This window comes from Propithecus coquereli, unplaced genomic scaffold (genome assembly GCF_000956105.1).
Source record: "Propithecus coquereli isolate 6110/MARCELLA unplaced genomic scaffold, Pcoq_1.0 Scaffold288, whole genome shotgun sequence".
Classification (NCBI taxonomy): domain Eukaryota; kingdom Metazoa; phylum Chordata; class Mammalia; order Primates; family Indriidae; genus Propithecus; species Propithecus coquereli.
In genome coordinates this window covers 756,833-769,664 of record NW_012148485.1, presented here as the reverse complement: position 1 = coordinate 769,664, position 12,832 = coordinate 756,833, and the positions used below count along the sequence as shown (strand labels likewise).

The 12,832-nt window shown below is 43.3% G+C and overlaps 1 protein-coding gene across 3 annotated transcripts in view; it reads right to left on the bottom strand.

Annotated features, from left to right (window-relative positions):
* LIMCH1 (LIM and calponin homology domains 1) overlaps positions 1-12,832 on the bottom strand; it is a 388,718-nt gene that overhangs the window by 29,465 nt on the left and 346,421 nt on the right. For 2 of the 3 annotated variants that reach the window (XM_012648487.1, XM_012648484.1), the window contains 5 exons: positions 11,578-11,668; positions 10,145-10,308; positions 7,404-7,509; positions 3,105-3,145; positions 586-666 (listed from right to left, as the gene is read on the bottom strand). In XM_012648487.1, the coding sequence (XP_012503941.1) occupies positions 586-666; positions 3,105-3,145; positions 7,404-7,509; positions 10,145-10,308; positions 11,578-11,668 (483 nt within the window). Of the gene's footprint in view, positions 1-585; positions 670-3,104; positions 3,146-7,403; positions 7,510-10,144; positions 10,309-11,577; positions 11,669-12,832 lie in introns of all 3 variants that reach the window. The other variant, XM_012648485.1, reaches the window with a different exon arrangement.

The following is a 12,832-nucleotide window of genomic DNA, read 5'->3' as shown; positions in this document are numbered from 1 at the left end:
TAACCACAGATCCTGGCCCACCCCAAATACTCAACATGGGTTAGTTTCTTAGGTTACTGGGCTACCTTCGGAAGCTCTGTTAATCCGTACGACTGGCATGAAGCAAGTAGGAGGGTGATAAATTTGCTACCAGAATTTTTCTAGAATTGATAATTAGCCGCTTTTGCTAAAAAATGGAGCAAACGTTTCTACTGAAGGAATTAGACGGAGGCCAAGTTCTATTTCCCATGTAGCTATCCAATAGCTTGTTGACAATCCAGTCCCTCTGCTGCCTGGACTGGAGAGTGACTGCTCACGAAGAAGGTGACAAATGGATGACCTGGCCCTTCACCAACGCTTTGAATTTTTTTAAACTGTTAATATGAATGTTTTTCCTCATCGTCATCCCGGTAGCTTTTGGCAGGAAGAATGAGGTACGAGGCACTGTGTTGTAGGGATACACAATGAGCTGGCTTGGGCTCACCAACCTCTGAGAAGGGTCCAATTCCACCCGTTTTCTGTGCTAAGAATCTGTTTAATGCCACAGAAATTAAGAGAGCATCGTCTGAAAGAAAGGGGTGGGAGAAGGAGCAAACCGGGTCTCACCTGGAGTTGACGCTCCTGCTCCTGCTGCCATTTTTCCTGTCTCCTGCGCTCCTCTTCTGGGTCCCAGGCCCAGAACTTAAACTGCTTAGAAAAAAAAAAAAACCCATGATCAGAACTGAACCACGTCCGCAAGGCCAGCCCAGGCAAGAGAAGACCATTAGCCTCTGCCCTGGCGCCTGCTGTAACACACAGACGCAGGGGCCTTCACTGTCTAAACGTCCTCTTCGGTGGCGTTTTTTAACTTTAGTCCCTCTTTGGTTTACTTCCAAGATGCAGGTGGGATTCCGTGAGCCTTCTGAAGCTAATGAAACACGAGGTAGTCAGCCACTGGCACGGGACGGCTCTGCTTCTTCTCTCTTAGAAGTGATTTCCTAAATGCGTTCACGCTCCTGCGCGTAAGGTTCTCCTTCTGCATGTTGATCCTAGGTCCACGCGAACGGTGTTGGTGATTTCAGCAGAAATGCATTTTGCGAGAAGTAGCGTTTGCCAAACCACAAAGCTCACCGTTTGTAGTGCCGCTGCTTTTCCACGCCGGCTTTCCCTAGAGCGGGTGATTTTGCTCACTGACGCGCACCTGTGCCTCCTGAGATCCAGGCAAGGGGACCCGCGGAGCACAAACACTTAAACCAGAGATTTTTGGGGGGGGTCTTAATAAAAGGTTTTTGCAAGTTTGGGAACCAAGTAAATAAATAAGAAAAATGCATGACCCAAAGCAGGTGCCCAGGCACAGAACATTGGCTGGGGAGGGTGCCAGGGGGAGGAGAAACCATAGCCTGCTCCTGGGAAACAGCAGCGTTGATGGGGTCGTCTGGGGAGGCATTTAGAACTGCCCAGGACACTTGAGCAGAAAAAGTGAGGCCAGGGTGGGGGTCAGGGAAGGAAGCAGGCAGAGCCTGTGTGCGCCGGCTGCCTGGGAAGCTGGCAGGGTCAGTCTTGTCTGAGGTTTTGATATGTCCGGGTGCTGCCCAGGAGACCTGGGCCAGCCCACGTCCACCCTGCAACAGATCCAGACTGTTGTACCACTCAGGCACGGTGGGCTGGCCCAGAGGTACCTGCAGGCAGGGGGTGCAGGCCAGGCCAGGCCATTGTGATGCCTGATTTGTAACTTTAAAAATATTTACAATGTTGACATATTTGTGAGCCTCCTTTTGTATTTTTGCTGTAGTTCCTGCAAACGACTGGGCTGGCCATGGTGTTCACAGAATAGTCAAAGAGAGATGGGCAAATAAGCTAGGGAAACATACTCGCCGTTTGCCACTCTTGGGATTCACACTGCACAATGGCGTGCTCTAGGCTCTGGCCAGTTATGCAGGGGAAAGTATTTAATTGCGTGTATAGCTGGTCCCCCACTTGTGATGGCTTGACTTCACCGTTGTTCAATCAAGGACGATGACATTCAGAGAAGCTATACACACACAACACCTTCAGGGCCGTACACCTCGTGAATCTGGAATCAAAGGTACAACAGCGATCGTGTGGCCGAGTCCAGGTGGCTCAAGGGCAATGCTCAGGTGTTGGGCCACGAAGAAAGTCTCCAGATCTGCCGGGCATTTCAGAGGAGAGTGAGGACGGCAGGCTCAGAGTTGGAAACACCAGTCCAGAGTGTTGAGATATCCTTCAGCGGCAAGAAGTTTTCACAGCATCATGTGTCTTATTTTAATTAGCAAATGCTTTCTTATTTCATCGAAATATTAATCAGAAAATGACATGCACAGTTAATATTATGCAAGATACTGGCTGTGAGAAGGGCTGGAACAAACGCAGCTCGGGTCTCCCGGAGAGAGTCCAGGCCGGGTCCTGTCTCCCCACAGTAACACGATGCTGAGGTATTGTCCTCATTTAAAAAAACTATTGTGGGCCAGGCGCGGTGGCTCACGTCTGTAATCCTAGCTCTCTGGGAGGCAGAGGCGGGCAGATTGTTTGAGCTCAGGAGTTCGAAACCAGCCTGAGCAAGAGCAAGACCCCATCTCTACTAAAAAAAAAAAACAGAAAGAAATTAATCGGACAACTAAAAACATATAGAAAAAATTAGCCGGGCATGGTGGCACATGTCTGTAGTCCCAGCTACTCAGGAGGCTGAGGCAGGAGGATTGCTTGAGCCCAGGAGTTTGAGGTTGCTGTGAGCTAGGCTGATGCCACGGCACTCTAGCCCGGGCAACACAGTGAGACTCTGTCTCAAAAAAAAAAAAAAAAAAAAACTATTGTGAATGTCTATAGCAATTGTCTGTTTTAATGCTAATTCCCACTGGCACATTCATTTTAATTGCTCCTTTTAGATTTTACTTCCCGACGTATCGATTAAGTTCCAGGCATAAAAACAGCACGGTAACAACTCCTCGTGACGATAATCCGTGTCGTCATCATTTGCCCGACAGCATTATATATGGCTTTTAATTATTCTTCTAAATATCGGTTTTTCAGGTCTCGGTTTTGGTTTAATATTCTTTAAGCAAATGAAATACATTATAGATTAAAATCACACTAACACATCATCTTATTCCTTAAAGTGAGTTACTTACAGGTGTAGTCACAGGTGACTTTTCACTGCTTGGAGAATCCACTGCACAGATAAAAGGAAAGAAAAGAAATATTAATGTGAGTAGCTTCTAACTGTTGTGACTTTTGGTCCTTTCCACGGAGTGTTCCTATGTCAGCTTCCAACCAATTTTTTTTTGTGAGACAGGAGCATTAGATCATAACAAAGCAGACCCCCGCCGCAGGCTGCGCCCATCACCAAAAGAAGTCAGACTAGTGTAACGTGATTGATCACATCCATTAGCACCAGGTACTAGACTACAGAAAGCAAGAACTACCCCTATTAGTTAGTGCTGGCTCTTAAAGCACCTTGTGTTCTGGAGTGGCCTAGCGGTTCCCTCCCTGTCTGGCACGGAGAAGTGTCAGACAGAGAGAGGCCAGATTTCACCCAGGGAGCAAAGAGAGGGACACAGTTAACAAAAGAACCGTTATCCTTTTTCTGGTAAATGCTTCTAGCCTTTGTTAAAAAAAAAAAAAAAAAAAGGAAAAGAAAGGGACGGTAAAGAAAGAAGTGAATGATATTCTCTCCTTGGATTCTCAAAATCAACATAAAGTTCTGTGAATTTCCCCCTGATTTTATTATAGCTGGTACTGATACCAAAGAACTAGCTCTTTGCTAACTGTGTATCAGAAACAAGCATCTTTTCCCCCCTGGAATCAGAAATGGAGACAAATGCCAGACGTCATTGGTTGCACCAACATGGATTTTTGCACAGAAGAAATGCGGCTGCCCCAGGTGTGGTTTACCTGACTGCGAGAAAAACTGAGAACGTCGCCAAGAGTTCTGAACTCTAAGCGGGACGGGCGACTCTGGATCAGATGGCGGAACAGAACAAACAGAAACCATGAAAATCAGGTGAGAATCGGCAGAACCCTACTCTCCAGTACTTCTGGTTGTAGTCGACACAGGAATTGAGCGTCAGTGGATCCAAAGTACAAAATCTCTTACTAACACACAGAACCTGAGGGCATGGGCAACGTCAATAGAACTGGGGAAATTTATGCTATTTTTTGTCTCCTGTGGTGTTAGGTACAATTCATGGGCTCATACTTCATGGTGATGTTGTCAGAATGTTAAATCTCAAAATGACAGGATGGTATGCTATGCTAGGGCTTGGCGAGGCACTGTTTATATGACTTTTGGAGAACGCTGGAAAAGGCAGCAGAGATGGGTGGTTTCATTTTTATTTTATACACATTACACTTTATAAAGGTTCTATGTGGAAGTCTGTGGCAGAAGACCTCCTTTTTTATGTATAAAAAGGGATGTGTACCTGTCTCTACGGGGCGGCATCAAACACAGAGCTCACAGTGAGCGTTCCCATCCTCCGGCTCTGAGCTGTGCTAGTCTTGTTGTTCTCAGTGCAAAAAAGACAACAGTTTTTAACATGTGCACGTATTTTACTGAAACCCCAATTTGAGTTATCTTTCTAGTTGGGAGGCAGTGGAGAAAAGGAAATTTGTTGCCATTAAATGTATTTTTGTGAATGTTTTCAGCGTATTTGAGGACTGTATTTATGCGTGTGTGCGTGTGTGTGTGTGTGTGTGTGTTTAAGGGAAACCTGCGGAACACCGTTAGGACTGGCCCACAGATCTTCAGTGGCCTGCGTGACCAGTCTACAAACAGGTGACTTTGTAGAAATAGGGGAGATACCACTTTCTGGGGGAGAACATATTAACTATAGCTCCAAGATTCCTAATCCTAACCCCATCGTTCCTTTGGACTTGATGTTTGACTTCAGACTAGTCACTTAAATGAGTACTGACTTTCTGTTTCTGGACAGAGTCCTGTCACTCCCCACTCCATTCCCCATTAAAGACAAATCATTTCTTTCAAGGTTAAATTTATTAGAGGCCTTTTGCTTCTTGAAAGCTAGGAACTTTATAAACTCTGAACAATCATTACCGTTATCTTCATATCTACCAACGATGTCTTTGGTGCACAATTTGAATAAATGCTGCAAGTCAGTGATTTTCAGAGTGTGGCCCCTGGATAGGAAGCGTCAGAAATGCAGATACCCCAGCCCTAGCCCAGACCTACCGACTTAGACACCGTGGACCACAAGCCCAGCAGGGACCCTGGCACAGAGGCAAGTTCAAGAACTACTGTGTGAAACTATATCCCTGCAACACAAGCACTCTTGTTTCAAAGAAAGCATTCAAGAAGGGTGCATTTCTGCCTGGCATCTTGCTCTATGTTTCGACAGCTACTGCTACTGTTCTACGACTACTAGATTACATTATTAGTGCTTAATCTGGGCCGGGTATTGAGCTAAACACTTTTTATGGATTAGCTCATTTAATTCTTCCACTGTCCCTAATGAAATTGGTACTATTATTATTTCCAGTTTACAGGTGACACAATTAGAAATCAGGAAAAACCCGACGGGTAAGAGCATCCAGCTAAGAACTAGATGAGCAAGAATTTGAACCTATTCTGTGTCCAGGGCCTGCAGCTATAAAGACAGCTTCCACAAGCCAGATAAGAGTACAGAACAGGTGTGCTCCAAACATAATTCTACCTTGAAGAATAAATCTTAAAATGTGCCAGTGCTACTAAATTTTATTTTTTAGTCATTCAACTTGGGCAAAACGTGAAGTCCTTTAATTCAACAGCGCGTTTCACAAAATCAAAATGCCTTACAGCAGGTAATGGAATGTATAAATGTATAAGAAAAAAACCCAATTAATATGGCTTAAAATATCTATTCCCTCTCTATATCACTTATCTACACAATTACAAAGTGCTAGAAGTGGAGCAGAATTAAAATCGGTCTAAATATGGCCCATTGCTGGCCCAGTTGTGAGGCTTTATTTTTGTCGGTTCCCTTCAGGGCAGCAGGACCGATGAATCTAAGATAAATGCTTTGAAACGGCATCGAACTTGTTTCCACATTAAGAAACAATTACACGTCAGTACGTGGACCAGTTAATTCTTTCCGAGCGCTCCCTGCGACGTAGACAGAGCCCAACTCGCTTGTTAACCGTCAACACGTGCTAACGGAAGCCAACCTGATCCTGCCAGTGGTGGCCCCAGACAGCTGCCCACCCTGGAGAAGAGCAGTGAAAATACCTGGAAGCTACAGAACGCGCTGGGGAAAGCACACTAAAAACAAATGGACAAAAACCCCACGGTTCTTGCCTCCTGGATTCTTGCTGCTGTTTCTTTCTCGGAGAGAGAAAACTGCCGCCCAGAAAAGCCCAGGCACCTGTCTGTTTTGAAGAACAGTCCCCCAGGGTTGTGGCATTCTCAGGACCGTCCCCCTGTTCACAGCCCTTGTGGGCACCTGGGTTTCCCACTGGAATGAAGGGATTCGAGTTGGACTCTTGAAGAGCAAAGCGGTGAATCACATGGTACCTGGGAATTTGCAGTGGTCGGTGCCATTTTAAGAACTTCACACGCCCTAAACTCCCAGATTTTTAGAGGCTGCCACTTTCCACATCATATCAAACACATTAAAATGTATCAAACGTATGAAACATATTAAAATATATCCTCAGTATGTATGTGCTAAACATTTAAAAATATTACCTCAGTATTGTGTATGTATATGTATGTATATACGTGTTTCAGAGACACAGGGTGTCCCAAAAGTCTCCATACAAAGGAAAATTTTTGTAAAATTTTTTTCATGAATATTTTGTAAATAAAGGTACATTTAGCTACAATTTCCCATTTTCCCTATGTATGGCAAATTTTGGGACATCCTGTATATTCTTGCCATAAGGAATTTTTGGAAAGATTAAAACTTTTGGCTATGAGTAACGTGTTTAATTTATGACAGTGGCCAATTTCTCAGTCATTGTCATGCACGCCCAGGAATGATTATGGAGTAAAAAAATACAACATTCTCAAAATTATTGTCAAATTAAATAGACATTCATGAAGACTAGAATTAACAAGGAAATTGACATAATATTAAGATTATAAGATTTATGTTGGAGTTATTGATTTCTGATTTTGTAACTGTCTTTTTATATTTTGGGGACAATACGGAACTTTTTTTAAGCTCCCAGATACTGGTAGAAGCCCTATTGTCCCTACAGTGCCTGGCTGACAAAAACGGCCTTGGCAGCTGGAGTTTCTCGCTCGGACAAAGAGGACACAGCCCCAGCCTTCCGTTCTGAAGTTATTAATTCAGCCATCAGGGACCCTGGCAAACACCTTGACCAAAGGAACATCAACAAAAAGACGTAATCTTCCTTCAAACTAAACCATGTTTTACTGCGGATGGGCTCAGCAGAACATGCAGACCTCAAATAAAACATCTCCCTCTCTTTACCTTGAGAATTGAGATTTGGCAGGTGTATTTGGTTGGTTTCAGGCATTTTGTCCAGAAATGGAAACGTCAGGGCTGCTTCTGGTTCTGGGGATTTTGGCTTTACCACCTAGACAATGGGTGACAGACACAGACATTACACGTATTAAAAAACGAACAGGTGAAATAAAACTTAAGGATTAATGACTGTTACAGAAGTCAATAAGCACAAACATTTCACTTTTAAATGGAATTTTTTTTTTGCTCCTTCCCTAAAACGCTTTCATGCTTTTCTATATTAATAGAGAGTAAATTTTTCGGAGAAATCAAGAGTATAAAAATGTGAGGATCACTTTTCTCCAAACCCAGAAGACAGTATTTCCATCTTTGGAGGTATACACCACTGTCTCTCGTTTTCTTACTGACCAATCACATATTCTCTTCCTACTACCACACAATACTGAATTTGTAATGTCAGGAAATGAGATGTTCCACATAAGATAATTTTTAAAAAATCTTACTCCGTGAGTACTAAATATTAAAGTAATACTACTTTTAATGGACTTTATTCTCAAGACACTATATTAACCCCCAAAATGTACGCAAAACACATTAAAGACAATGTATTTTGCCTGTTGACAAAGAAGTATTATTATTATTATTATTATTTTTTGAGACAGGGTCTCACTCTGTCACCCTGGCTAGAGTGCAGTGACATCATCATAGCTCACTGCAACCTCAAACTCCTGGGCTCAAGCGATCCTCCTGCCTCAGCCTCCCTAGTAGCTGGGACTACAGGCATGCACCACCACGCCTGGCTAATTTTTCTATTCTATATATATTTTTAGTTGTTCAGCTAATTTCTTTCTATTTTTTTAGTAGTGACGAGGTCTCGCTCTTGCTCAGGCTCGTCTCGGACTACTGAGCTCAAATGATCCACCCTCCTCAGCCTCCCAAAGTGCTAGGATTACAGGCGTGCGCCACCACGCCCGGCCTAAAGAAGTATTATTATAAATAACCACTGTCAAGCCATACCATGCACTGATTCCCTTAGGGAATTTTTGAAGCATGTTAGCACACTTGTCCTTATGGTAAATAGTTCCAAAATTCAAGGTTTTAAAAATTCTTACGTTTGCTTAGAAATACATTTTTCTTGTTGCCACTGATTTTATTTTGTCTCTCCCTAATCTGAATGACCTTCGGTAGAAGCACCCTCCGTCTGATCTGTTGCTTCTAATCAACCGATTGCTGAAAGACCAGACTGCCAGACTTACTAAAATGAGGCCTCAAGTAAGAAGAGTTGGCAGACTCTGTCTGGGCACAGGGCTGAAGGAAGAGCACGGCTGTGTAAGGACGGGACTTTCTCTGATTCACTCTCTGGCCAGTGGCCGTGCCCCGACTGATTAACTTGAGAGCTAATGACCTCAGAGCCAGTGAGGCTGCAGAATACTTATTTGTTTCATCATGAGCTGATCTGTAATTTGGTCCTCAGAATAAATTGTTAGACTTTATTCTCAGTACAATTTTATTTTTCTTTATGAATAACACATTCAGCTCTAAGAGAATCCTGAAGACAATACAGCTAATCCCCCTCGGTCTGTGTTCCAGGCCAACCAGATGTCCAGATGAACCGCAGTGCCACACAGCAAAAGCCAAGGTCTGGACTTACTGAAGCTGACAACCCTCAAATCGTGCACACCTCATGCCATTTTCCTGCGGTGGAGGCTAGCAAACACATGTTTCAGATGATGCTGGGTGTAAACGAACCAGTCAATGGTCAGCAAAAATGCTCAAAATGACCGCTATGTAAAAAGGTCAGCCTGTACGCCTGGGTGCTTTGTTCTATAAAGGTAACACTCTCGAGTGAAATCAAAATAAAAGCTGTTGCAACTACTGTGACCACCTCTCTGCCTTTGTCTAAGACCTCACTGCAGCCAGGGGAGGGAAAGGAGGCAGAAATTAACATGGTGCAAGTGAGAAAAACGATGGGTTCAGAGACCATTATTCCATTTGCCAACTGACCAGCAGGTCTTAGCCTGGAGTCTGCGGAACGGAATTCGGGAGTGATGTGCTTGGTCATCTGTGTATTTTATGCTCTAAAAACTGTTCTTCTGAGAATGACGTTTACCAGATGGCCAGGGAACAGCAAGCAAACAAACCCAAGAACCTGCAAACATTTTTCCACGGCTGGGTGGATGTGAGGCAGGTGCTCCAAGGATGGGTCACACGGGTGAGGTTACACAGAAGGGGCCAGCGATGACTGGTTTTCAGTTATGGTAGTCACTTAGTTTAAAACTATTTTTTTCTAGTAAAAAAAATTACAGAGTTTTCCTTTCGGTTTAAATGTAAGTGAAAAGAAGAGTGAATCGGGAAGAATAATAAACAAACAATGGCTGCAAGTGTAATGTAGATGAGGCAAAATCCGCAAAGGCGGGACATTCTGCCTGCCGCCAACGTTTGACCGACCGTTTAGCTCCCCTTTACGACCTACAGACCGTCCTCTAATCCCCATGCATGGAAACGGGGACTAGCGAGGGTCTGAAATACGAAAGGGACCAGGGCAACGACACCGTAGGGCTCTAGCAAAGGGGCATCAACCTCAGCTCCCACGGCCTGGAGGCCCTTCGTGTTCACCGTCGAATGTCCGGTGTCTGGTAAATCTCGGCAGAGAAAATGAATCTTCGTTATGACAACGGCCACAGCCCTGCGACACGAGGCCGCAACCATCTTACGATTTAGCCGCTCCGCTCCACCCTGTACTCCACCTTTTGCGACAGCACCAACTCCACCTTCCCACTCATTTCGTTTTCCGGTTTCTTCTGGTCTTTTCCCTCTGACACGTCGTTCTTCGGCTGGGGGCTGGGGGAGAAATCCACGAAGGCCACGGTCGGGCTGCATCGGGTCACCGTTGTCGTGAAATGCTGCGGCTCTGAGATGGCGTTGCGTCCAGAAACGTAAAGAAGAAAAAGAAAACTACATCAAGGACCGTTTATTTTGCAACGCCTTGAAGTGCAGGCTACACCCTGTTCTGGCAATAGGAAGATGGGTTACAGTGTGAAGACAGGTAGGAAAGGGCCTAAGATGCTGGAATTCTCTAAGCTTTCTCATGGTATTGTAAAATAACAAGCAACACAGGACACATGAAATAACCCCACTATGAAAAACGTAAGTTCTTAATAGAGGTCACAGTTTACACCTGAATGACATCACACAGAACAAAATGCTGGCACGTAAAACTTGATGATTATGAGAGTCGGGCTGGACAAGGGAACATCTGCAGATAATTTCTACCCCAGTGACTGAGAGGCAGCCCGACTGTCTTCCTTTTGTATTTCAATCCTCCCTTTGAACATCACAATTTCTTAACTGAAGTGTGGTAAGAATTGCGGGATATACACACATCTGTGTGTGTACACATATATACGTATACGCACACACGCATCTAATGCAACGAAAACCAACTGTTCTCCGACATGCAAAGAACAACCAGGTTCACTTTAGAGGGAGTGGAAAAGTCACCACCTGAGGGCGCATTTCAAAATGTGGGCGCACAATCTAGTGTGAAAAAACATACGCTATTATTTTTAAGTGATATTTAATTCATTTTAAAAATGACATTTAAAAATAATTTGGTATTGGAACAGGACGAGAGGTTTTAATGTTTATCGAAAGAATAAATATGTTAAAAATATTGATAAGATGGCAAAAAAAATTGAGGAACAATACTTTAGGGAGCAGCGGGCCCATTCTCTAAACAATGGATGCTGTATATCCGCGCTCACTGTCCAGATTCACGGTCGGACTTCATTCTTTCAAATATTCATGGGCTTTATCGTCTCGGCATTTGTTTTTATGATATATTTTCGATCTACGTTTCATCTATTGTGGAAAACCTGACCCTCGGTTTTTAGCGTTATTAAAAGACACAACACCCTTTATGGTCACAGAGATACGCTTTCAAGAAACAGAATGGAACTGGGTCATCTTAAACAAGCACCTGCTCTTATTTTCAAGAAATGTTATCCATATGGCCGGAATTTCCCTGGGCAGCCTCGAGGTGGCGGCACAACCACGCCACCGGCAGAGTCTCATGAACTACCTTTGTGCGGCTCGGTCGGAAAAAATTCTTGACTCTGTTTTCATCGTGTCTTAAGATTTATCACAATTTCCCTGAAAACTAGTCTGCTATGAAACAAACCTGATGAGGCAAGTTCTGTGTCCCCTTTGCTGGGATTCCCACCGTCCTCCTCATCTTCTCGACTATTCGCTTCACTTTCCTCCGTGGTTGCCTGAAAGAGATTTTTTTTCCCCTTTGAATAAATTATTTATTTGAAAGTTCTAAAAAGGGTTTTTTTTAATAGTAATTGTTAGGCCAACAAGGAGGGCTGCCCACGTGAATTCCCTCTTCTATTTCCCAGGCAGCTGTATGGACAGAGTCTGGATCTGGTGGAAGGAACATTCCGGGAAGAGAAAGGAGGATGCAGGTGTGTTCATGGTCCCTCCACCCTCCTGGGACTGACTCCCACGCACTTCTCACGTCTTCCTTTCTTCCACCAACAAAATCTCAACGTCACAGGTATCACCCACTTGCTCCTGGATGCCTCTCAAACTGGCTTAGGGTCATATCACCCAGGAATTGGTTCTTGATTTTGGTTTTTGGTTTATATATTCCAAAGTGTTCTATGTTGACTATGTATTGTTTCCATAATCAGATAACAAATTCAATACCATTTTACATTATCTTTCAGGGAGCCATCTGACTTGAGAACGAAGTCCAAAATTCTCCTGCTATCATAATAGTTGCTTGAGAAGAATAAATGAAAGGTTGAATTAAATAGTAGCTAGGATGTGCTTTGACAATTAAAGGGAACAAGTTAATAACCATTGTGTTTTTCAGAAGTTTCTTGTAAAGGGCTAAAGTTGAATTTTTAAAATGTGTATGAAGTATTTCATACATTTTAAAAGGTTTTAAGATAAAGGCTAAGGTTGGTTTCAGAAAAGGCATTATGAAATACTTCATAAAATATCCCCATGGGTTCTCAAGAAGCTACAGATTTACTGGTCTCTCATAAGTGCATATATTTGACCCATAAATCAAAATTTGTGTCTCAAAATGAAAGGCCTTTAAAGTTAATGCATTGGTGAAAATCATCACTGAATTCTTTAAAAACAAAAAAATTTTAAGCAACAAACCTTTCAAGCTTCTAAGATTTTAGAATTGCATCTAGTTGCACAAATGTGCTTTTTCTTTTGGAGGATAGGAGAGTTTTGAAACCCTCATAATTAGATGGGCATTTTCTAATGATGGATAACCACGTGTCAATTCTGGAAGAACGTAGTAAGTTAAACTGCACTTTTAAAACCCTAGGCAGTAAATATGCATCACTATTATTATTTAATGGATTTTGTGATTTTTAATATAACTGCACTTTTAAAACCCTAGGCAGTAAATA